The 25402-nt window shown below is 50.1% G+C and overlaps 2 protein-coding genes and 1 pseudogene across 2 annotated transcripts; 1 reads left to right on the top strand and 2 right to left on the bottom strand.

Annotated features, from left to right (window-relative positions):
* Positions 1-1472: 1472 nt before the first annotated feature.
* Positions 1473-17007, bottom strand: QPRT (quinolinate phosphoribosyltransferase). Its single transcript, XM_041750551.1, has 4 exons — positions 16196-17007; positions 2785-3320; positions 1963-2094; positions 1473-1889 (listed from the first exon to the last, which is right to left on the bottom strand). The coding sequence occupies exons 1-4, from the start codon at positions 16206-16208 to the stop codon at positions 1671-1673; spliced, it is 900 nt and encodes a 299-aa protein (XP_041606485.1). The 5' UTR covers positions 16209-17007; the 3' UTR covers positions 1473-1670.
* LOC121486375 lies at positions 11836-13541 on the top strand (annotated as a pseudogene).
* Positions 17008-19746: 2739 nt separating the features above from the next.
* On the bottom strand, positions 19747-25172 carry SPN (sialophorin). Its single transcript, XM_041746998.1, has 2 exons — positions 25104-25172; positions 19747-24724 (listed from the first exon to the last, which is right to left on the bottom strand). The coding sequence occupies exon 2, from the start codon at positions 24703-24705 to the stop codon at positions 23188-23190; it is 1518 nt and encodes a 505-aa protein (XP_041602932.1). The 5' UTR covers positions 24706-24724; positions 25104-25172; the 3' UTR covers positions 19747-23187.
* Positions 25173-25402: the final 230 nt, after the last annotated feature.

Raw genomic sequence — 25402 nt, 5'->3', positions numbered from 1 at the left:
CTGAGGCCCAGAGATCTAAGTTCCCTAGAGCCAGGAAGTCTGCCTAGCTGAGCATGACTGTTTTCCCTGGAATAGGACAGGAGGACCCAAGGGTGGAAGTGCTTATTAAAGAGGAAAAGTGTAGCCCCAAGGGGCATCTCTGGGGTGTGTCCTGTGAGAAGGTGTCACCAAAGGCAGTGGCTCACCACTTCTGTCCAGCATCTTTGCTAGATTAATCTCCACTGTGTGCTCTGAGCCTGACCACAGCAGCTGCTCAGCACTTAATTCGTGCGTGAAGGATGGTCTTGTCTTGTCTGGAGCTTTCATATCTGAGATGAGCTCATTGTTTTCTTGATCTGTCCCCTTCTTAGCAAGGGGTCTCCAGGAATGAGGAAGGGGCAAAGGGGCAGGTTACCTCCCTCAAGGCAGACTGTGACCCCTAGACCCTCTCTAGTAAAGGAGCTTTGTGGATGAACTGTTTTCCTCTTCCTCTGGCAAAGGGCAGAGAAGACAGTGGGTTCCTCTCCTAACTGACGATAGTGCAATGGAACCAGGACATAAAGTGACTTCAAGCACCAAATGGAGATGCATAGTGGAGTAGGCTGGGGACCCCAGAAGTGAATGGTCAGGTTCTCGCTTCCTCCAAACAGGTGGTAACAGTAGCCAGAGGTGAGAGGCAAAATGCTTAATAATCAGTACAATATGGGCACCAACCAAGTAGAATGTTCCAGCTGAATGCCAGCCCAGTGGCAGGCTCCCTGCTCAGCGAGGAACCTGCTTCTTCCTCTCCCCATGTCCCTCCTCTGCTCGTGCTCTCTTTTAAAGACTTTATTTATTTATTTATTTATTTATTTATTTATTTAAGAGAGCATGGGTGGGGGGAGAAGCAGAGGGAGACAGAGAAGCAGACTCCACACTGAGTAGAGAGCCTGATGGGAGGCTCCATCCCAGGACTCTGGGATCATGACCCCAGCCAATGGCAGATGCTTAACCAACTGAGCTACCCAGGTGCCCCTCACAATTTCTTTCTGGCATCTGTTTAAAGAGCTCTCTTGGAGTTATTTCAACATAGATTGTTAACATGTTTTATTTATTTATTTTTTAAAGACTTTATTTATTTATTCATAGACAGAGAGAGAGGCAGAGTCACAGGCACAGGGAGAAGCAGGCATCATACAGAGAGCCTGACGTGGGACTCGATCCAGGGCCTCCAGGATCACGCCCTGGGCTGCAGGCGGCACTAAACTGCTGTGCCACCAGGGCTGCCCTGTTATCATGTTTTATCTGTAAGCTGCACACATAGGCCATGATGGCTATGTGATGGCCAATGCCTGGCTGACAGTGACCACTAGACCCCATTGGTGAGAGACACATTTTGACTTCAGAGAAGGTAGTGTGTGAAAACAGGTGCATCTTAGAATCAGTGAGCTATGGTTAATTTCTAAGAGTCACTGAGCCTTCATGATGTGTTAATTGTCACCCAAAGACATCTGTAAGGTTGCTCATTTATTAGACCCATTGTACAGATGAACAGAGGTGAAGTCAGCCCCTCCAACTCACACAAGCAGTAGGTGGCAGAGCCAGACTGCAGCCCAGGCCAGTGCCGGGAGAGTCGTGTACTATACTTAGGGGCAACCTTGAGAGTCCCAAGAAACCATGCTATCCCACTGGTGGCAGCATCCTCTTTGCCTTTAGGACCTGTGGGCATTGTACATGGGCGTGGCCCCTTCAGGAAACAGCTTGAGAGAGAAGTCAAGGGCCGGGGCAGCCTGGGTCAGCATCCCTAGAGAGAGGATGTCAATGTGGGGCCCACAGAACTGGGGGAGGTTGGCCAGCGTGATGCCTCCGCTGGCCTCCACGCCCACACCGGGGAACTGGGCCTTCAGCGCAGCAGCCGTGGGGTGCAGCTCCTGCGGGACATAAGCCAAGGGGAGGTGAGAGTCCCTGACTCGGCCCCTTCCCCGGAAGCAGACCCCACCTTACCTCAGGCCTGAAGTTGTCCAGCAGGACGAGGTCCGCTCCGGCCTTGGCGGCCTCCACAGCCTCCTGCAGACTGCTGCACTCCACCTCCACCTTCAGGGCGAAGTCAGCCACCTGCCGAGCCCCCTGCACTGCCTGGGGAGCAGGCCCAGAAGGTGAGTGAGGACAGTGGCACCTGACATGGGGGCCTGGCCCCAGAAAGGCCCCAGGTGGATAATAAGCTTGGGGTTAATGAAAAGGCCAGGTCACGGGATGGTTTCTCTCACATTAGGTGAAACCACATGAAATTACCCCTTCTGTGGATCCAAAAAATGGCCAAATATCAGCCATATTTGGCACCAGGACGGGAGTCCAATTTGACTCAAGAACAGTAAAACTGGAAAGCACCTCTTTCTGCCCACGGGTCCTGTCCCCCTGCTATAATACAAACACCTTCTTGTACCAGAAAAAAAATAAAATAAAATAACAAAATAAAATTAGAAGGGGTCTTTAAGAACATTTTCAAATAGGAAACCGGTCCAGGAAGCTCGAGCAACTTGCTCAAGGTCACAGAGCCACCATCACCAGGTTCCCAGCAGCTCAACCACCCTTTGCTTTTGAGCATCACAGCAAGTCCCAGGGCCCTGCTGGAGAAGTCTGCCACCAGCCCATCTGACCTGAGGGCACGAATGCCCAAGGAGGTGGGAGTGGGGGTCCAGCACCCCGGACTCCCCAGCCATCACTGTTCACCCTGGCGTGGTTGGGGGGGGGAGCGGTCGCTGGTAGGGGGCGGGGGGTGCGGCTGGGAGCGCAGCAGGGCCGGCGCAGGGGCCCAGCGGGACGTACCTTCTCCACACCTCCCGCGGCCAGGACGTGGTTGTCCTTCACCATCACCAGCCCTCCCAGGTCATAGCGGTGGGCGGCGGCCCCGCCCACCAGGAGCCCGAACTTCTCCACCAGCCGGAAGCCAGGCGTGGTCTTCCTGGTGCCAGCCACGTGCCCGGTCCAGCCGGTCCCCTTGGCGGCTTCGACGGCGGCGGCGGCGGCGCTGGCCACCCCACTGCAGCGGGCCAGCGTGTTCAGGGCCACCCTCTCGCCCAGCAGCAGGCAGTGGGCGGGGCCCCGGACCTCGGCCACCTTGGCCACCGGCACCAGCTTGGAGCCTTCAGGGAGGAACCAGGACACCTGGCAGTTGACTCGGGCAAAGATGGCATCGAAGAAAGGCCTCCCGGCCAGTACCCCCGGGGACTTGGCCCACAGCACCGCCTGCGACGGGGCTGCCCCCGAAACCAAGGCTGCGTGGTTAAGGCCTGGGCAGTCCTCGCGGAGCCAGCTGTCGGCCAGGGCGGCCAGAGTGGTGGGGGGCAGCAGCAGCTCCAGGCCTGGGAGGGAAAGACAGAGAACAGGGTTACACTGAGGACGCCTCCCTGCAGTCCGGGGTGGTTGTCAAAACATCTAATGACCAGCTAAATTGGGTGGGGGCTAGCCAGTCAGGGCAAAGATCTGGGGTTCCCCTCAGACGGGCTTGTGGGTTGGACAAGGGTGTCAGATTAGGCAAGTAAGAACACAGGACACCTAGTTAAATTTATTTATTTATTTTTAAAAGATTTTATTTATTTATTCATGAGAGACACAGAGACAGAGAGAAAGAGGCAGAGACACAGGCAGAGGGAGAAGCAGGCTCCATGAAGGGAGCCCGACGTAGGGAGCCGGACGTAGGACTCGATTCCGGGTCTCCAGGATCACACCTGGGGCTGAAGGCAGGCGCTAAACCGCTGAGCCACCCCAGGATCCCCACCTGGTTAAATTTAAATTTCTGCCAAACACCAAAGTTTTCTTGGTATAAATATATCCTAGGTGATATTTAGAACAGACTTACACTTAAAAATCATCTGTTGATTATCTGAAATTCAGATTGAACCCAGTGGCCTGTATTAAGTGGCAAACCTAGTGCTGCATCAACAGCTATTTACCAACCAGAAGAGAAGACACCTGAGAGTCACCTGCAGCCTTTCCAGTCTCCCTGGCACCTGGCACAGAAGGATTAGTTATGAGAGAAGGCCCCCAGCAGAGTAAGTGTATGTCTGCTCCGTAGCATCAAGTATTTTATAGCTGGAAAGTCCGGTTTTTACAGATGTGGAGACTGAGGAAAGGAAGTGCGCTGAGGTCACACAGCAAACTGGAGGCCGACCAGGCCCTGGGGTCCCTTCCCCTTCCCCCCTTGCTTGGAGCACACACACTCCTATGCCTGATGTCTCAACGAACTGTCCTCTCTCTAGAGATGGGGGCTGTACAAGGAGGAAAGTGTAAGTGGAAATTGGGCTTGAGCCCTTGCTCTGTGAGGCACAGCTTCAGCAGTGTGGACGAGTCCTTTCTCAGTAAAAAAAAAGTTGTGGACCGAGTGGTCCTTCCCGCCCACGTTACCCGCGTTTAGCCGCTAACCCGCCCCTAAGGTCTGTGGATTGAATGGGTGAGCTCAGGCGCGGTGCAACATCGCCATCTGTCGGCCAGGAGAAGACCTGCAGCCTCCTGGGCGCGAGCCCTGAATGGACGGCGCTTCCCGTCGTCGTGGCAGGGGGAGACCATTGGATAGCATGTTAGGTTTGTTTTTTGTCTTTGTTTTTTTGTTTATATTTTATTTATTTATTCATGAGAAACACACAGAAAGAGAGGCAGAGACACAGGCAGAGGGAGAAGCAGGCTCCATGCAGGGATCCCGATGCGGGACTCGATTCAGAGTCTCCAGGATCACACCCTGAGCCGAAGGCAGATGCTCAACTCCTGAACCACCCAGGCGTCCCTATTAGGGGGTTTTGATTGGATAGTATGTTGGGTTTTGTTTTGCTTCCTCACTTTTGCTCCACATTGAAGTTAAAACAGGCATTCTGGCTTGGTCTACCCTCAATATAAGGCTTTCTTCCCCAAAGTCAAGCACCCAATCTTCACCCCTTCCCCACCCTCAGTGATTTTACCTGGCCCTCCTTGCTCATATTCTGCCCCAAATGGCTTCCATTCCTCATTCAGAGCCAGCTGTGCCCTGGCTGGGTACTGAGAGCAAAGTGACTGTGACAGCAAAGTAAATATGACAAAGACATAGTTGTCATCTCCACTGTTCCACCAGCCAGCCAGGCAAAAGGCTGTTGGACATACAGCAGAGATATAGAAGCTCCAGCTCCATCCACACCAGGTGCAGTGATGTTTGCTTTTTAAAGTGAATGTGAATCCTTCAACTGGTGAATATATGATATACAAACTGTGAGGCACCTCTGGGGTGTAATTCTACTTGGCAACATAGAAAGGAACCAACTACTGACACACACAATAGGGGACTCATTTCAAATGCATTATTCTAAGTAAAGAAGCCGGATTCTAAAGGCTATGTGCTATTTGAGTTCATCCATATGACATTCTGGAAAAAACAAAACCACAGCAAAAGAACAGACTGGTGGTTTCCTGAGGGGAGGGGGGCCGGCCACAAAGGAGCAGCACCAGGGAGTTTTGGGGATGGGACTGAATGAGTCTATATTTTCTCTGATGGTGGCTACAGCACTGATGCATTTGTCAAGACTCACAGAACTGTACACAGAAAAGGGTGAATTTTACTCTCTGTAATTATGCCTCATTAAATCTGTCTTTAAAATAAGACAATAAAAAAGTAAATAACCTTCCTGCTTCAAACCCCACTTTCATTGTATCAACTCCAGTTGATACTTCTCTCCCTTTTTCATTTATTTTTTTTGACAAATCTTTTTTTTAAGATTTTATTTATTTATTTATTTATTTGAGAGAGAGAGAGAGAGAGAGACAGGCAGAGGGAGAAGCAGGCTCCATGCAGGGAGCCTGACATAGGACTCGATCCCAGTTCTCCAGGATCAGGCCCTGGGCTGAAGGCAGCACTAAACCGCTGAGCCACCCGGGCTGCCCTGACAAATCCTTCTTGAACGCCCACTCTGTGCCAAGTACTAATTGCTGGGTAACAGAGTTGGCAGCCCTCCTTCTTAGCTTTCAGGCCTTAGCCTATGCTGTGCCTTTGCCTGGAAGTCCCTTCCCTCCCCCTTCCCCCAAAGTCCCCCTTTCCCTCCACTCCTCTCTCAGGTCTTCTCTTAGTTAGCACTTCCTTGGCAGGGGGCTCTGCAGACACCCTATCGGGTCACATGTACACTCTGCTCCTTGATCTTCACCCATGCTCTAATGTCATCACCCAGAGTTTTCTGCTCCATCCCAAGTGCCTAACACATGGAACCATACAAATGTGCTATTTTTATGGGTCAAAGATGGCCAAATATTGGCAATTTCATACTGATTTGCTTAATACTAGGTGTTCAGTGATACTCATCCTAGCATAGAGGCTGCATGGTAGATGAATGAGAACCCAGACTCTGGGGCCAGATGGCCTGGATTCCAGTACTGCCTCGGCCATCTTCAGCTAAGTGATCTTGGGCAAATGACAGAGCATCTCCAGGACCTCAAAGGTGCCTCCTTAGTCATAGGGATGACAAAAATAAGCACCTCATAGGGCTGTATGAAAATTAAGTACTTTAATATTTGCAAAGCTCTCGGGAACACTGTCTGGCACACAGTAGATGTGTCTGCTAAAGGATAACTGAGCATCTACCGAGGGTTGTGGGAGCACAGAGGAAGAAATGACTAAGTGTCTGTGAGGAAGGAGGGAGGTAGGTTCTGTGGCCTTGAAGGATGAGTAATGTTTGCCAGGCAGAGCTATGAGGTGGTGGTGGGGGAGACACATTTCATGCTGAAGATGCTGGTGCTTAAGTCTCAAAAGCAAGAAAATAGAGAAAGGCTGTAAGGGGAGAAATGGGATGGCCAGAGTGAAAAAGGACTAAATTATTTAGCTGTGTAGTTTGGACAGATCCTAGGGGCCATCACAGAATTTTAAGCACAAGGTTTTGTTTGTTTGTTTGTTTGTTGGTTTTAAGATTTTATTTTATTTATTTATTTATTAAAATATTATTTATTTATTTATTCATGAGAGACACAGAGAGAGAGGCAGAGACATAGCCAGAGGGAGAAGCAGGCTTCCCATGGGAAGCCTGATGTGGGACTCCATCCTGGGACCCCAGGATCACAACCTGAGCCAAGGCAGATGCTCAATCACTGATCCACCTAGATTTTATTTATAACTAATCTCGACAACCAGCATGAGGCTTGAACTTACAACCCCGAGATCAAGAATCATACGCTCTACTGACTGACCAACTGAGCCAGCCAGGTACCCCAAGCAAGGGAATTATGGAATTATGATTTTGTTTCAGGAGGGTCACTTCAGCCACTGACTGGAGATAGGTTGGGAGGCAAAAGGAGGCTGAGGCAGTTGGCCAGACAGGAAGAGATGTAGCCCTGAGCTTGGGCAGAACCGTAGGAAGAGCAAGCAGGGGCAAATGTGTGAGTTGTTTCTAAGGTAGGATCTGCCCGAATTAGCAGCTCATGAGATGTAGAAGCCTTGGGTTTCTGCCATAGGTAGCTGCAAACTGCCACAAGGAACTATTCAGGGTGGAGGATGGGGACAACAGAAGACAGCAACCTGCATGCCTGCAGTGTGCCAGCCGTGGGCACCACACTTCTCTTGGGCTCTCTCGTCTGAAACTCACCACAGGGGATTATTCCCATTTTACAAGCACAGAAGCTGAATGTCAAGGAGGTTCGTGCAGCTGGTGATGCAGCTGAGAAGCAGCAGAGCTGGGGGGAACGACTGACTTTGGCTTTGCAGATGTTAAGGTCGAGATGCCAGCAGGAAGGATGTGCCTGGCCACACCATGATGGTGGGTCCTGGTGAGACACTGGGTGAGGAATGGAGATTTGGGGGCCACCAGCAGACATGAGTGATGACTAAGCATAGCAGTGGGTGAGATCACCAGGTCAGGAAGAAGAGGAGGCCTCTGGGAAGTACCAAAATTTAAAAAGAGAAGCAGCACCAGGAGGGAGTGGGTGTCTGGAGCTGAGGGTTTCAAGAAGTAGGATGTGAGCAGAAGCAAGTAGAAGGCAGGCTGCAAATGGGCATAAGACTTAGCAGTGGGGGGATCCCTGGGTGGCGCAGCGGTTTGGCGCCTGCCTTTGGCCCAGGGCGCGATCCTGGAGACCCGGGATCGAATCCCACATCAGGCTCCCGGTGCATGGAGCCTGCTTCTTCCTCCGCCTGTGTCTCTGCCTCTCTCTCTCTCTCTCTCTCTCTGTGACTATCATAAATAAATAAAAATTAAAAAAAAAAAAGACTTAGCAGTGGGGAGGCCATTGCCAGAGCACTCTTAGTGCTATGCAGTGGGGGCAGAAGCCATATCATCACGGTCAAGTAGTGCTTGGGAGGTGAGGAAGTGGAGGTGGGGTGTGAGACCACTCTTCTCTGCAGAACTGAGAAAGCAGGAACCCACCTGAGGAGCTCTTCAGACTCTGCTGCTCAGCCCCAGCCCAGATCAACCAAATTAGAATCTTTTATGGGTGGTTCCCGGGCATCCAAGTTTGGAAGAGCTCCTCCTGTGTTTCAGATGCACATGAGGGTTAGGAACCAATGCTCCCAGGGATCCCTGGGTGGCTCAGCAGTTTAGCGCCTGCCTTTGGCCCAGGAAGTGACCCTGGCTGGAGTCCTGGGATCGGGTCTCACAAGAGGCTCCCTGGAGCCTGTTCTCGCTCTGCCTGTGTCTCTGCCTTTCTCTGTGTGTGTGTGTCTCTCGTGAATAAATAAATAAAATCTTAAAAAAAAAAAAAAAAAAAAAAAAAAGAATGAATGCTCCCGGAGCGCCAGGCTGGCTCACTCCATAGAGCATGCAACTCAATCTTGGAGTTGTGAATTCGAGCCCCACATTGGGTGTAAATATTACTTAAAAATAAACTCTTTAAAAAATTAAGAGAAAGATGCCTGGGTGGCTCAGACAGTTAAGCGTCTGACTTCCTTTGGCTCAGGTCATGATCTCAGAGTCTGGGAATAGAGCCCTGAATCAAGCTCCCTGCTCAGCTCTCCCCCTCTCCCCCTATTCGTGCTTTCTCTCTTTCTCTCTCAAATAAATAAAATCTTTTTAAAAAATAAATAAAGGGGCACTTGGGTGGCTCAGTTGGTTAAGAGTATGTCTTTGGCTCAGGTCATGATCTCAGGTAAGATCCTGAGATAGAGACCTGTGTTGGGCTCCCTGCTTGCCAGGGAACCTCCTCCCTCTCCCTCTGCCCCTTCCATGTCTGGTTCTCTCTCTCTCTCTCTCTTTCTCTTTCAAATAAGAAATTACAATCTGTAAAAATAAATAAGCAATAAATAATAAAAAGAATCTTTTTTTAAAAGATTCATTCATTTATGAGAGAGAGCAAGAGCACACTAGAGAGTATGGGGGCATGGGCAGAGGGAGAGGGAGAGTCTCAAGCAGACTGTGTTGAGCATGCAGTCCTAAACAGGGCTCTATCTCACAACCCTAAGATCATGACCTAAGCCAAAACCAAGAGTCAGACACTTAACCTACTGTACCACCCAGGCACCCACACACACAAAGAATCTTTTTTTTTTTTAAAGATTTTATTTATTTATTCATGATAGACATAGAGAGAGAGAGAGAGGCAGAGACACAGGCAGAGGGAGAAACAGGCTCCATGCATCGGGAGCCCAACGTGGGACTCGATCCCGGGTCTCCAAGATTGCGCCCTGGGCCAAAGGCCGGCGCCAAACCGCTTGAGCCACCCAGGGATCCCACACACAAAGAATCTTAACACACATACTAACCAATCACAACATGGATCTTATTTGGATCCTAATTCAAACAACTGAAACCAAATTAAAGCATTTATGAGACAACTGGAAATCTGGACACTGGATGTTTAATAACATTAAGGAAATTTTTTAATAATTCAGATGTAAAAAAAATTAGTTGTGATCATTGTATTGTGGTTGTAACAAAAAGAAAAGTCCTCATCTTTTTTAGAAAATACACGCCAAGATGTTCATGTATGAAAAGACTTACGAGGGATCCCTGGGTGGCCCAGCGGTTTGGCGCCTGCCTTTGGCCCAGGGCGCGATCCTGGAGACCCAGCATCAAATCCCACGTCGGGCTCCCGGTGCATGGAGCCTGCTTCTCCCTCTGCCTATGTCTCTGCCCCCCCCCCCCTCTCTGTGACTATCATAAATAAATAAAAATTAAAAAAAAAACGAAAAAAAGAAAAGACTTATGAGCCTATTTTGCTTTAAAGTGTTCCTGAAAGGTAGAAAGTAGAAGATGTGTGGATGGAGCCCAGCTGGCCAAAAGTTGGTGGCTGTTGAGGCTGGGTGATAGGTACATGAAAGTCCATCCTTACTTTTCTGCTTACTTTTGTGTACATTTGAAATTCTCTATAATAAAGAAAAGGAAGAAAGAGAGAACAGAAGGAAAGAAGGAAGGAAGGGACAGAGGAAAGGAGAGCAAGAAATCTTGTTTGACAGGGTCAAGGAAAGCTTTCCTTAGGGTGGGTAAGACAGTGGTTCTCAACCTTGGTTGCACAATGGAATTATCTGCGGAGCTCAGCAAAATGCTGATGCGTGGGCCCCACCCCCCAGAGATTCTAACATAATGGGTCTACAATGTGGTGACCGAATTCTAATTCATAGCAGAGCTGAGAGCTTCAGAACTGCAGGAAGGGAATCAATGGCTACCATCCACTGGTGCCTACCATACGCCAGGCACTTGCCACATTGCCACAGGCCTGGCACTTTGTTACAAATCTTACCCCTAGTTCCTCAAGCTAGAGCTCATTCATATTTACAGATGGAGACCTGAGGCTCAGAAATGTAAAGGAAACTCCTTACAGAACAGAGTAGGAAATGACCCGTGTGGATTCAGGTTGTGCCTCCTACGCTGCCTCCACCAGCAAGGGTTGCTCTCTTGGAGGCTTCGAGATCCATTGTTCTGGGCTTGTCTACCATTCGGTCAGAATATTATCTGCTCTGTGTTCCGTTTGTGAAACATAAGCAAGTACATCTGGTTTGTTTCAGGCCCCCACTCTCTCATGTGTTTCCAACAAAAGGGATTCCTGGGGGAAGCTTTGAAAATGCGGCTCTTCTATTTAGCAGCTGTCACTGAAAGGAACTTCAGAGAGGGGAGCGCTGTTTTTGCAGGTGCCTGAGGAGACCTTGCCCAGAAACTGCCACCCAGGGGGGACAGCTATAACACCCTGTCCCACCTTCTACCCTTGCAGTTGTTATATGTAAAAGTTCTCTCAAGATGCCTAGACTTAAAAAAAAAAAAAGATGCCTAGACTTCACAGATTATATATAGTTTTACCCTGTGAGATGTAACCCTGATCTCTTCATTAGTTGACTAAAGTTTTATTAAAATTGGCATCTCTGGGGGAACCTTCTTACACTGCTGGGAGGGAATGCAAACTGGTGCAAACAGTATGGAGGTTCCTCAAAAGTTAAAAATAGAGCTACCCTACCACTCAGTAATTGCACTCCTGGGGATTTATCCAAGGCATACAAACCAAGTGATTCAATGGAGCACATGCTCCCCAATATTCACAGCAGCAATGTCCACAATAGCCAAACTATGAAGAGAGCCCAGATGTCCATCGACAGATGGATGGATAAAGAAGATGTGGTACATATATACAATGGAATATTACTTAGCCACAAAAAGAATGAATGCAGTCCTAGAGCTCTAAACAGTCCTAAACAGTTGCATCACTTGCAACGATGTGGATGAAACTAAAGAGTGTTATGCTAAGTGAAATAAGTCAATCAGAGAAAGACAATTATATGATCTCACTTATATGTGGAATTTAAGAAACAAAACAGATAAACATAGGGGACGGGAAGGAAAAATAAAATAAGATAAAAACAGAGAGGGAGGCAAACCATAAGAGATTCTTAATTCCAGGAAACAAACAGGGTTGCTGGAGGGGAGGTAGACAGGGAGATGGGGTAACTGGGTGATGGGCATGAAGGAGCGCAAGTGATGGAATGAACACTGGGTATGATACATGCAACTGGTGAATCGCTAAATTCTACTCTTGAAGCTAATAATGTGATGCATGTTAACTAACTTGGATTTAAATAAAGTTTTGAAAATGGGCATCTTTGTTTCTGAGGGGATGCATCTTGGGCTATTTCTTGCACTAGATCAGAATCAGAACGCCCATACCTTCATCTTTACATCAGTCACTTAACTGTTTCTTGTCTGGGATGTATGGGTCACAAAGGGAGACTCTATGAATGCACCTAAGATGAGTATAACAAGTGTTTGTTTTCAGTTTTGTGTGTAATGACATGGCCTGTGCCTGTGGCTACAGCTCTGGTATGTGTTCAACTAAAAGCAAGTCAGGAAGGGGCCACCCAGCTAGCTCAGTCAGTGAAGCGTGCAGCTCTTGATCTTGGGGTCATGAGTTGGAGCCCCATGTTGAAGGTAGAGATGAGATAGATAGATAGATAGATAGATAGATAGATAGATAGATAGCAGCTGGCACTTTCTAAAGCGCTGTACCAAGCATTTTATATATACCGACACATTCGATCCTCACAACCTTATGAGATAGGTCCCATTATTCTCCCCATTTTACAGATAAGGAAGCTGAGGCACTGAGAGACCACAAACCACATCCAAATTTCACAAAGTTCACACAGCTGGGAAGTGGGGAGTTAGAGTCATTAACTCAGGCAGAGTGGCTCCCGAGTCCCCTCACTTACCCCACCCCACCGCCATAATCTAGCACTGAGTGATATTTTTAAATTGTAATGTGCTTATCATGTCAACATTCACAGAGTTCTGCAAACCACACCCATGTTTCCAGGGCTCTGTCCATGCAGTAGTAAGAACATCCGGCTCAGGAGTCAGAAACACCTGGGCTGGAACTGGACTCCACCACCTACACACTGAGTGACTCCAGGCGGTTTGCTAACCTCTCTGAGAGTTGGTTTCATGCAGGAATCACAGGGCTTTTCTTTTCTTTCTTTTTTTTTTTTTTTTTTAAGATTTTATTTATTTATTCATGAGAAACACAGAGAGAGAGAGGCAGAGACACAGGCAGAGGGAGAAGCAGGCTCCACGCAGGGAACCCGATGTGAGACTCGATACCGGGTCTCCAGGATCACATCCTGGGTCGAAGGCTGGCGCTAAACTGCTGAGCCACCCAAGGATCCTCACAGGGCTTTTCTGCAGTGACAACCTCCCCACGGGAACATGTCCCTGATGAAGGACCTCCTCCCTGCATCCCAGTCCCCAGGAAGAGGAGAAGAAGCGCCTGGCGTAGAGCCGCAACTCTTACTTCACGGACGCGAAGTGCCCGGGATGCTACAAAATCACCACCGTCTTTAGCCACGCACACACCATGGTTTTGTGTGCTTTCTGTTCCACTGTCCTTTGCCAGCCTGCAGGAGGAAAAGCAAGCCTTCTGGAAGGATGTGCCTTCAGACAGAGGCAGCACTGAAAGCGCCCTGAATCAAGATGAGTGGTACACTATCCCAATAAACAGATTTTGGATAAAAAGAAAGGAAAGAAAAGGAAAAATCACAGGGTCACAATAAGGAGGGCAAGAAGTGGTCGACAAGTGCTGAGCCAATGCCTGACAGATGTCTCTGAACCCCTTTGGGTGTGACCGTGGCAGCCCTGTGCATTCGGCTTTAAAAAAAAAAAAAAAGGGATCCCTGGGTGGCGCAGCGGTTTGGCGCCTGCCTTTGGCCCAGGGCGCGATCCTGGAGACCCGGGATCGAATCCCACATCAGGCTCCCGGTGCATGGAGCCTGCTTCTCCCTCTGCCTGTGTCTCTGCCTCTCTCTCTCTCTCTCTCTGTGACTATCATAAATAAATAAAAATTAAAAAAAAAAACAAAACTTATTTATTTATTCATGAGAGACACAGAGACACAGGCAGAGGGAGAAGCAGGATCCCCGCAAGGAGCCCATGTGGGACTCATCCGGAACTCTGGGATCAGGCCCTGAGCCAAAGGCAGACGCCCAACTGCTGAGCCACTCAGCCATCCCTCAGCTCTTTATTTGTTGATCCATTTGGCTAACACCAGATGGAGACAGAGGCTGACGAGCACAGCAACTCCCAGCTAAAGTTCTTTTTCTCATCCCCTCTCTCTCTAGAGAAGAGAAATGACCTCCAAATAGGGCTCAAAGGGACTGCCTATCATGCAAGTGGTAAAACGCTCTACAGAATTTCAGATCGGGGGACACCTGGGTGGCTCAGCATTTGAGCGTCTGCCTCCCGTGATCCCAGGATCCGGGATCGGGTCCCACATCAGGCTCCTTGCATGGAGCCTGCTTCTCCCTCTGCCTGTGTCTCTGTCTCTCTCATTGTCTCTCATGAATAAATAAATAAAATCTTAAAAAAAAAAAAAAAAGAATTTCAGATCAGTTTGACTAGCAAGAGGGGGCTGAACGGCAGGACCGGGCCAGACTGAGCAGGCCTTGAATGATGGGAACGAGTCGTCAGGGTCTTGTTCAACAGGCAAAAAGAAAAATCACTGATACATTCCATCTGAAATCACTTGGAAGTTTAAATATTTAAACTGCGCCTGGTGTTCTTGAAAGATGCAAGATGGGAGGCTGCAGCAACAGCCTGGGCAAGGAACAGGGGGCCAGGGGAAAGGTAGTGAGGGCGTTGCTCCCAAGGCTGTAAGGGAACACAGCACCCGCACCCTGCACCCTGCTCCCACCCTGCCCTGCTCATGCTTGGGCCAGGCCTGACCTCTCCATCTTTGCCCACCAGCCTGCCATCTACATCTGCCCCAACTCTGTCCTCACCCCTCCTTGCTGCCACATCCCCAGCTTTTGCTTCACCCCTTAGACTTTTCCCTTAGACCCTCCTGGCTTTATTCCCATGAGGCACTGATCAATGCCAGTCCAGAGTTCTGGACACACATCACCAGAAAGAAGGCAGCAAAACAAAGGAAGCCTCCACCAGGCTGTTCCCCAGAGGGAGGTGGGAACAGAAAACGAAGAGGTTAGAGGTTTAGGTGATGCTCAGGAGAAGGGGAGTCCATAGGACGTGGCAACTGTCTGGATGTTGGGGTGCGAGAGGGGATGAACAGTCACAGATGACCCTGAGTTTCCAGTCCAAGTAGGAGGATGGTGAAGTAGGGATAGACATGGAGAGAATATGAGGGGACGTCTCTGACTCTGACATGCCAGGGAGTTGTCAGGTGGAGATGGACACGCAAGGCTTCCAAGTGTGGGGCTGGGACCCAGGGAGGGCTCAGGGCTGCAGAGACACACCTGGGGAGTCAGCACCACCACCAGCATGACTACACCGAGGGATTCCTGTGTAGTAGGCACTGGACGTGTATTATCTCATCAAACCCTCCCCACAACCCAAGGGAAGACAACATTTTCACTTCATCAGTAAGGAAACTGAGGCACAGTGAGGAGAGGCATTTTGTCTGAGGTCACACAGCTAGCGGGTGGCAGGGATGGGGCTGAATCCAGGCTCTGACTCTGAGGTCATTTCTAAACCGAAAGTTTGTTTGGATCCCCAAGAGCTGGTTCCGCAGCCTAGCCAGAGGTTCCAGTTGTGTGTGGGGGGGCCACCAGAAGCCCCAAAGCAGGGGAGGCAGATGAGAGCCAAGGAAGAAGCAGCCCAGAAAGGGGGAAGGGCAAATGCAGAGAGCTCTAGGAGCGCGACTTCTGTCCTGCAGGCACTGGCCAAAGCTTCTGTGAGTCTGACATTCGTCCTCCCTACAGCCTAATGAGCTGGGAACTAGTATTGTCATTTTGCAGATGCAAGAAGATGAGGCTCTGAGAAGTCAAGTGACTTGCTGGAGGTCACACAGCCTGTTCCAGGTGGAGCCCAGATTCAAGCAGGAGCCTTTGATTCCAGAGCCTGGCCCCAATCATCATCCACTCGCCCTCCTTCTCCTCTGCGACATCACCTCCACCCCAGGCAGAGTCACGTGGCTCAAGTCCCCTCCCCCACCGGCTACATAAGGGACAGGACTTTGCCTCCCCTCCTCCCTGCTGGCTAGCATGGGGCAAAGTCCAGAGCTGCTCCCCAGACAGGGCCTCCTCCAGACCCCTCTGGACCTTTCCTTTCCTGGGGCTCAAGCCCCTTTCTCCCCAGAACTCGCTGGGGACTATAGAAAGAGAAAGAAGAGGCTCTCAGGAGACAGAAGAATTGCTTGGGGTTCAGAGAGGTCAGAGGGCGTGAGGGGGGCAAAGCAGGGGGGGCAGGGAATGGATCTTCTTTGGTGGGGGAGGGGGGCTAAGAGACTGAGATTAGTTGGGATGAGGAGAGAGGCAGGAGAGGGGAGATGGTGATGCAGGGACAGAGAGGAGAGGTCTGGGGGTTTCCTTTACCTTTAGGGTCCATGATGGCTGGATGCGCAGGGCTGGCGTGTGCACTCTCAGTCCACCACCGCAGAGGCCCAGAGTGGGGGTGGGGCTGCCAGAGGAAGGAGGAAGGGGCCGGTCTAGCCAGGTCTAGCCAGCCCTTCTCCAGTTCTCTGGAGCTCTCTCCTGCCCTCTCCCAGGACCCCTGGCGCTGGACACACCTTCTCCTTCTGCTCTCTACGTGGGACAGGAGGAGCTCTCATTTGTGTAGCTCAGAAGTGTGTAACTCAGAAGTCTTCTCCCTGAGCCAGAAGCCCAGGACCCTCCACACACTCAGCCCTCCCCAGGCTTCACATGAGCAGGCTGGAAAACTTCTCTGATGGGCGCCCTGGGAAAATCATCAGCCTCGGTCCTGGGTTCAGATCCTAATTCCATCCTTTTTGATCTTGAATACCTTCTTGGCCTTTTCTGTGCTTCATTTTCCTTACCTGTAAGATGTGATAATTCCTCCCTTGTGGGTTCAACTGATAATCAAGTGAGAAAACTCTATGAGTAAGAGTAGAAAGTCAACCCTTCCCTTCCTTTAACTCCTTTTCCCAGGGTCCATCTTACACCTAGGACCTTGCTTGTCTCACTCTAGTCCAGGCTTCCAAACTATTTTATCCTCGATGCCATGTTTATCCGGGTTTCTCTCTTGAAGGCTCTTTGCTGGCTCTTGCAAGTCTTTCTTCCTACAGTCGACATTTTGGTGTTCCCTCGGTGTGGTGGGACAGTTTCTCTTCTCCCCCTCGGGACACAGCTAAACTACATTTCCAGGCTCCTTTGCACTGAGGCTGCCACGTGACTGGATTCTGTCCAGTGGAATGTGAGGGAAGGTGATACCGTCACTTCCAGACCTGGCCCTTGAAAACCTTCCCATCATGCTGCCCTCTCTCTATCCTCCCTATCTGGAGAATGGCAGAGCCGCAAAATAGAAGGAGCCTGGGTCCTGGCATGACTTTATGGAAGCCCACTTTCCAATGGCAGCAAGGAAGAAACTTCTCCTGAGTTATACCCCTGACATTTGAGGGTTGTTTGAGCGGCTAGCCTGTCCTGACTAAATCCTGAGCCTCTCTCCATGGCTCCCTTCTCATGCTGCACAGTGAATGGCAGTTTATGCATTTATCCATCAGTGTCTTATTTATTTGTTTGTTTGTTTATTTTTAGTGTCATTATTTAAATTACTATCTACAATCAGATGATTCTCAAATCTCTAGCTCTGACTTCCCTCCTAAATTCTAAAAATTAACTTATGTTCTCCCCCAAAGCTGCTCATCCCTTTGCATTTCTACATAATCCTATCTGCATCTCCTCCACCTCCCAGGATAGAAATCTCAAAGCCTAACTTCTTTTTTTTTTTTTTTAAGATTTTATTTATTTACTCATGAGAGACACAGAGAGAGAGAGGCAGAGACACAGGCAGAGGGAGAAGCAGGCTCCATGCAAGGAGCCTGATGTGGGACTCGATCTCCAGGATCACACCCCAGACTGCAGGGGGCACTAAACCACTGAGCCACCGGGGCTGCCCTCAAAGCCTAACTTCATTCTTCCCTCTATCACCCAGCAGCCAATTAGGTCTAAAATTTGATTTTCTGAATAAGTGTATTTCAAATTTCACCTTCTTTTTGCCCTTAGGCCAGACCCCCACTATATCCAAATTGTACTAGAATAATGCTCTCACCTTGGGCTGTACTACCTCAGGCCATCCTCCTAGATGCCAGTTTCACTCAAAAGACAGATCCCAGGAGCACCTAGTGGCTAAGTCAGTTGAGTGTCAGACTCTTGATTTCACCTTGGGTCATGGGATCTGGCCCCACATCAGGCTCCACGCTGGGTATGGAGCTTGCTTGGGATTCTCTCCCTTCTCCCTCTCTCCACACTCCCACCTCTGTTTGTGTGTGCTTGCATTCACCCCTCCCCAAGTAATTGAATAAAATATTTTAAAAAAAGACACATTCAAACTTACTACTAGTTTACTTAAAATCATCATTTGTTCATTCATTAATTCCTTTATCCCTCCATTCAGTAAACACATTAGGTGGCTACCATGTGCCAGGCCCTGGACTCTGAAACCACAAAGATGAGCTGTGGATTTGGAGGGGCTCTAATGAGTGAGGGATACCTCCACATAACAACAGTCCAGTTGTTGTGCTGTTGCGTGAGGCCCTGAGGAAGAAATGCTGTTTCTGTTAGGGTGGAAGCAGCAAGGTCAGCTTCATAAAGGCAGTGACATTTGAGCTGAATCTTGACAGTTGAGGAGCTTGGCAAGAAGTCAAAATGTATGTGTCTAGGACAAGCTGGGGGTGGGCTGGTTTCAGGCAGAGTGCATACAAATGTAAGAGAGGGTACGTGGCTCTCTTCATGACCAACCTCCTGGGATGGATCTGGCCCACAGTCCAGCTGGGCTGTCTGGATACCACAAGCTCGGCAGGCAGGTACCCAAGGAAACTGAGGCACACAGGTGCCTACTTGCAGCTCATTGTCTGGAGCAAATAGATTGTCTTCAAAGTACTCTGGGTTTCCTTTGTCTAATGGCTCTAACCTGAACTCCCCCAGAACAGACAGCCACCCACCGTGTAGGATCCTCAACCAATACCTCTTAGAGTTTCAAAGTTTTCTCTCCACTTTTGTCTGGGGTCTGCTCTTGCTATTACTTTGGGAATCTTAGAAACTTCTGATTATACTCCTCTCTTGTCTTGTTAACAGTCTCAGCTTAATCCACCTCCTGGCATGTTTGCTGAGCTTTGGGTTCAGAGGCGGGGTCTGTTTCCCATTCCCTCAGCCCAAGGACTCGGAGGACTTGGAACTAGCAGGCATCCCCTCCGCCTACAACCCACCCTTCATGGACTCTGCCTGCCAAACTCATCTGGGTCCAGAGTCAGAAATAGGGATGTAAGGGACATTTAGGTGTAAGTATCCATTTTCAGAAATAGATATGTCCTTAGAATCATGCATGGAGGCCCTTTCCCTATGTGTAAAAATGAATTGTATTTTGAGATTTAAGATTTTCTCTATCTAAATTCTTTTACCATCTGGAATTTTCATTTTGTATGACAAAGCTTTCTTTGTAGCCACAATTTTATTTTATTTTATTTTATTTTATTTTATTTTATTTTATTTTATTTTTTAAATTTTTTAAAGATTGATTGATTGATTGATTGATTATAGACACAGAGAGAGAGACAGAGAGAGAGAGAGGCAGAGACACAGGAGGAGGGAGAAGCAGGCTATATGCCGGGAGCCCAATGTAGGACTCGATCCCTGGACTCCAGGATCACGCCCTGGGCCAAAGGCAGGCGCTAAACCGCTACAGGGATCCCCATGTAGCCACAGTTTTAATGTGCACTTTTTACTGTCTGGACAAAATAAATACCTTTAACATCTTATTTTTTATTTTTTAAAAATTATTTTATTTATTTTTTTATTGGAGTTCAATTTGCCAACATATAGCATCAAGTGCCCCCCTCAGTGCCCATTACCCAGTCACCCCATCCGCCCGCCCACCTCCCTTACTTTTAACATTTTAAACTATACCCCCCCTTCCGTCACACACACACCAAGAAAATCACATGGCATATTCAGGGAGCTACAAGGAACTTTTTTTTTTTTTTTAGATTTTATTTATTTATTCATGAAAGACACACACACAGAGAGAGAGAGAGAGGCAGAGACACAGGCAAAGGGAAAAGCAGGCTCCATGCAGGGAGCCTGACGTGGGACTTAATCCCTGGTCTCCAGGATCACGCCCTGGGCTGAAGGCAGGTGCTAAACCACTGAGCCACCTGGGTTGCCCTACTACAAGGAATTTGATGAGGCTAGAGTGCAGTGTTTGCACCAAGGACTGGCCAGGCAGACCGAGATCTTAAAGGGGTCTTATCCTGCATGCTAAGCCTCTATCTTGAGTGCCATAAGAGGTTCAGGGATAACCTGGACAGAGTGGTCTTTTAGAAGGGTCAGTGGGACCATTGTGGGCAGAGGGTGGAAGTTATTTGGGTCAAGAAACCCAAAGAGAATACTGGGCAGGACTCAGGCAAGATGTGTTAGGGTCTGGGAGAAGGAACAGCTCCAAGGGATTGTGGAAGAAGGGTCAGGGGAACTTGGCACCCAAGAACCAAGGGCAGGAAGGAGTGTGGTTTCATGAGGCCCTGGAAGAGTCTAGAACATACTTAGTTTTGGTGACCTCCTCATTGCTTTCAGAACTGAATTCAAACTCCCTTGCCCTTCACAGAGGACCTCCAACCTGCCCTTCCAGCCTTCTCTCCTTGAACCAGACATCTCATCCTCTCAGCAGACACTTTCTTGTTGATGTGTTTTCTAATTTTAAAAGTGATAGGCTTTTATTATTTAAAACTTGGAAAACACAGAAAATATAAACAAAACAAAAATCATTCATAAGCTTATTACTGACAGATAACTACAGTAAACATTGGGGATATACCCTTCAAATATTTTTCCCTTTTTAAAAAATATTTATTTATTTATTTGAGAAAGAGTATGTATACGAGCAGGGATGGGGGTGCTCAGGGAGGGGCAGAGAGAGAGGGAAAGAGAATCTCAAGTAGACTCCTTGCTAACCATGGAGCCTGACTCGGGGCGTGATCTCACAACCCTGAGATCACAACCTGAGCTGAAATCAAAGGTCGGCCTAATAGACTGAGCCACCTGGGTGCCCCTATGTTTTTGCATTCTCATTGCAAAAGTGAATTTGTAAGTATTTACAGATTAGTAACCAGTTTTCCTTCCCAGGTAACATTATATTGTTTCAAAGTCATTGCATAGTTTTTGAAAACATGATTTTTAGCATGCATGTTTTCATTCAGATGACTATTTCCTGAGGACCCCCCACTTGCTGGCATAGTAGCCACCTGGAGCATAGCAGTGAATCAAAGTCCCTGAACAGGATCCAGAGCTAAGTCAGGTCTGCAGTGGAGCCTCCTACCCTTCCCCCAGGAACAGTGTGTGCACTTGTAAAATTTTGTCTGTGCCTCTATTTGAACACTTTTCACATACTGTGTTATTTTCCAGGCTGCAACAGCCCTATTGGGTGCCTTACCTATCCACCCCATTTCCTTCAGGATCCACCCATGACCCAGACACCAGGAGTAGTTCAGAAAAGGAATCACACGTGTCCACAGAGAGGGACAGAGCTGATGGCCTCTGAGTTCGAGACAATATTCTTCTAAACCTGAAATTGGGGTGCTCGGTTGGGCAAACCTGTGACAACAGTTACGGTGTGTCTGAGGGACTTTGGGGACACAATCTGGCTGCTCCAGCTAAGAGCAAGGGAGTTTGAATTCAGTTCTGAATTGTCTCACCGGCGCCTTGTGAGAAGTGGGAAAAGACACCCCGGGACAGCTGTGGTGGTACCCGGCTTGGCTGCTGAGGGCTGTATTTCTGTCCAGCTCAGCCTGCCCCCAGACCAAGCACAGGCGGCACAAACCGTGGTGGCTGCATGGCTGCATGGCTGCGTGGATCCATGGCTACTTTCTGTCCCTTCTCTCTCTCTCTCTCTCTGTCTCTCTCTCTCTCTGTCTCTCTCTCTGTCTCTCTCTCTCTCTCCACTCCCTTACCCCCAGGGCAAGAACAGATGCCGCACCTGCTTCCAGATCCCTTCCCTCCCTTTTGGGCCATGGGGCAGTCATGCTCCCACCCTTCCAAGGACCTCTTCTGTGTAGGTCAACCTGTCTCCTCAAAGCTGCTGTGCCTTATGACTCAACAACTTCCTCTTTGCAAATTTCCTCTTTGTCCTGGGGAAGTACCTAGTGCCTCTGGCCTTGGCATGGCTTATGTGGCCCCTGAGCTCTGGCCTGGGGTGGGGTCCTGTCCCCACCCCTCCCCAGCCCTCACTCCCTTCCTCTCCTGGAGCCACAGGGGAAGCTCCCGGTTCTGGGGGCCTGCCAGTCTCACTGATTCTCCTTGGAGGAGGGAAGGAGCCCCATGGGAGACGAAATGCAAACATATTACACAGGTAACAGCCAGTTCCCCCGCTCTCTGGGCTTCCTCTCCACATTCCTGGAGAGTGATCGGGCTGGAGCCCGGGAGGCTGTGAGCAGGACAGACAGAGGCCTGAGCTGAAGAACCACACTCAGGTCACACCAGAAGTCTTTCCATCAAGCCCGGCATTCTTCACTGGGCCGCAGACAGGGGCAAATCCACTACCCCCACCCCACCTAAGCCAAGACAAGGGCCCATGGGATGTCAGCTGGGTGGCAGCTCTGCAGCCTCTCCTGCCCTGGCCTCACTGCCACACTTCACTACTCACCGCCACCACTTCACACGCAGAGCCACAGAGCCGAGCCTGTGCGTCTTGCACGCAAACTGCACCCATGGCCGGGCCCATGTTGGCGCTGGGGCTTCTGAGAGTTACACCTGCCCGGAAACGCTTCTCACCCCTACCTTGGGGAGGAGGAACTGCCGCCTCTGGCAGCCTCAGTCCACAGGCTTGTGGAGGGGAGCTTGGCAGCGTGAGCCAGGAGCCAGCCAAGAGTCCATGTGCTGTCACCAGGCACAGTTAGGTGATGTTGCCCGGCACAGAGCACCGCACAGAGTTAGAGGAGGTTTGTGGGCTGACTGTCCAAGAAGACTGTCCCAGTCTATGGACCAAAAGTAGTTTCCAGAATGATCCTAGGTGGGATCACTCTGGGTAATGACTTCCATCTTCTTTCCTAGACTCCGCGGTCCCCAGGGGATGGGGGGGGGTCCTCTGAGAAATTACAGGTCAAGGAAGCTCGACATTATGGAGACTGAGCAGCAGCGGGGAGAAGTCAGAATGGAGGAGGAAGGGTTATTGGTTCAGTTTGAAAGCGCCTCCGTGGGTGTAGGCCCTCCAGGCACCGGGTGTGGGTGCTGGCTGGGAGACCTTGGGTTGAGAAGCTGCGTGGGGTTCAGGACAAACATGCTGGGTGACAAGGAGCCTTCAAGTGATGATGGGACAGCAGGTGATAGAAGCCGGGAATGATTCTGACCTTGGCTCTCTTTCTTCAGAAGCACTGAGGGGCCTCCACCTCCCCGGCTTCTGGTCCCTCTGAAGCTGGGGCCTCGGCAGCCTTCTCCTTGCTGTCCATCAGTGGCTCCTCCTCCCCCTTTGGGACCGAGGCTGACCTGGCTTCCAGCTCCACCAGCTCCACTGAGTCCCGGTGTGACTTACGTTTTTCAAAGAATGTGGTGAGCATGGGCTGCTGGCCAGACCCGTCCACCTCAGACACCCCAGGGCCCCTCTCACCCCCAGGCCCTCCTGCTGCTGCCGTCAGGGCCTCCTCATCACACACCCGGGCTGGCCCAGCCCAAGCATCTACAACCCCGTTGTGCTTTCCACCCCTGCCTAGTGTCAGGGCCCCTGTCCGCCTCTTCTGCCGTTGGCGCCACAGCAGGAGTAGGCCCAAGAGGACAATGACCACCAGCACAGCCACCAGCACAGCCACCAGCTGGGTGCGATTTAACTCCTGGCCTAGGGGTTGGGAATCCCCACTGGTTCTATTGGTGGATATTTTTACCGTGGAGATGGGGAGGCCACTGGCCCCCTTGGGGGTCTCCAGAGAGTTAGTCGCCATGATGGTGGAGAGTCCACTGGCTACAGTGGAGGTCTCCAGAGAGTCAGCCACCATTATGGTGGGAGGCCCACTGGCTATAGCAGAGGTCTCCAGAGAGCCAGTTGCCATGGTGGTGAGAGGTCCACTGGCTACAGCGGAGGTTTCCAGAGAGTCAGCTGCCATGGTGGTGAGAGGTCCACTGGCTACAGCGGAGGTCTCCAGAGAGTCAGCTGCCATGGTGGTAAGAGGCCCACTGGCTACAGTAGAGGTCTCCAGAGAGCCAGTTGCCATGGTGGTGAGAGGTCCACTGGCTACAGCGGAGGTCTCCAGAGAGTCAGCTGCCATGATGGTGAGAGGCCCACTGGCTACAGTAGAGGTTTCCAGAGAGCCAGTTGCCAAGGTGGTGAGAGGTCCACTGGCTACAGCGGAGGTCTCCAGAGAGTCAGTCGCCATGATGGTGAGAGGTCCACTGGCTACAGTAGAGGTCTCCAGAGTGTCAGTTGCCATGATTCGATCAGCCATAACATGTAATGCCAGAGAGTGTCTTAGTGGTTCAGCAGAGTTCCTGTTTGCACTAATTTCCAGGTTTGATGACTCCTTGCTGGAAACTTCCCAGGAGGCCATTGACTCAGATTCATGGAGGTCACTGCTGGCAGCAGTGGGAGTCCCAGAAAAGGACACTTCAGTGGCTGTATAAAAATCTGAGGAAGGTGGGGAGATCTGGTGCCTAGTGCTGTTGACCTCTTCAGGGACTCCTGTTATGGCAGGGTAGGGGGTCACTGAGTTGAGGTTTGGGGCCTCAGAGAAAGTTGAGACCCAAGAAGCAGAGGTCTCTCCAGGTACAGGCATCACAACTTCTTTGGAGATCTTCAAAGTGGTTGTGGTGTCTAGAAACTCTGTGCTCACTTTGTGAGTCCAGACGACCCCAAAGAGGAGGAAAAACAGGGCCACTTTCATGGCAGCAGCCATGAGCAGGAGTGAAGAAGACCTGAGGGTGGAAAAGTTGGAGTAATATGAATACATGAAGAGCTAAGGGGAGAACCTGGCTAGACCCTCCCTTTCTGCCCACTTCCCTGCTAACTGCCAGGCTTAACTTGTGGTTTAACGGCTTTTTCCACCCTTGCTTCTACTATTATCGGAAAGAACAAGGGAATGGATGCTGGCGGCTCTGCCATCAACTTGGACCCACTTGGGCCCCCTCAAGCCCCAGCGGCTTGCGCTCCAGCAATGGCCATTCCTCCTGGTTTTCCCTGACCCTATTCAGCCCTGATGGCTCCTGACCCTTTTTTTCCCATCATCTACCAGGGTCTTTTGAGCCCATTTCCAAGTCCACAAAGGCTCCTGCCCTCCCAGGTCATATCCCTTACCAGTAGCTCACTTGATGAAGACACAAGGTTGGGGCCAGGCTGCTCCAACTCCTCCTGAAGCTGAGGAGGACTGGGCAGATGGGCCCCAGGGGGAAAGGAAGTAGCCCTGGCTCCACCCACCCCACCCCAGCATCCTGCCCCACCCGCACTGCTCCCACAGCTGTTGTTTGATGACAGCTCCATCACTTGCTCTTTCTAGGGTCTGAGATGGTGCCAGGGGCTCTGGGGTCTCAGCTGAGGCACATGGAGTTGTGGAGGGGGAGGGGTTTAGAATGGGGACTTAGCTGGGAATCCAGATG

This window comes from Vulpes lagopus, chromosome 3 (assembly GCF_018345385.1).
Source record: "Vulpes lagopus strain Blue_001 chromosome 3, ASM1834538v1, whole genome shotgun sequence".
Taxonomy (NCBI): Eukaryota; Metazoa; Chordata; class Mammalia; order Carnivora; family Canidae; genus Vulpes; species Vulpes lagopus.
Note: the sequence above shows the minus strand (reverse complement) of the source record. Positions and strands in the feature narration are given on the sequence as shown.

Coding starts and splice junctions, on each gene's coding strand:
- SPN (XM_041746998.1), bottom strand. CDS start 24,705: ATGGCTGCTGCCATGAAAGTGGCCCTGTTTTTCCTCCTCTTTGGGGTC.
- QPRT (XM_041750551.1), bottom strand. Junction 2,095..2,784: donor CCGCGGGAGGTGTGGAGAAG/GTACGTCCCGCT, acceptor CCTGCTCCCCAG/GCAGTGCAGGGGGCTCGGCA. Junction 1,890..1,962: donor TGGACAACTTCAGGCCTGAG/GTAAGGTGGGGT, acceptor TATGTCCCGCAG/GAGCTGCACCCCACGGCTGC.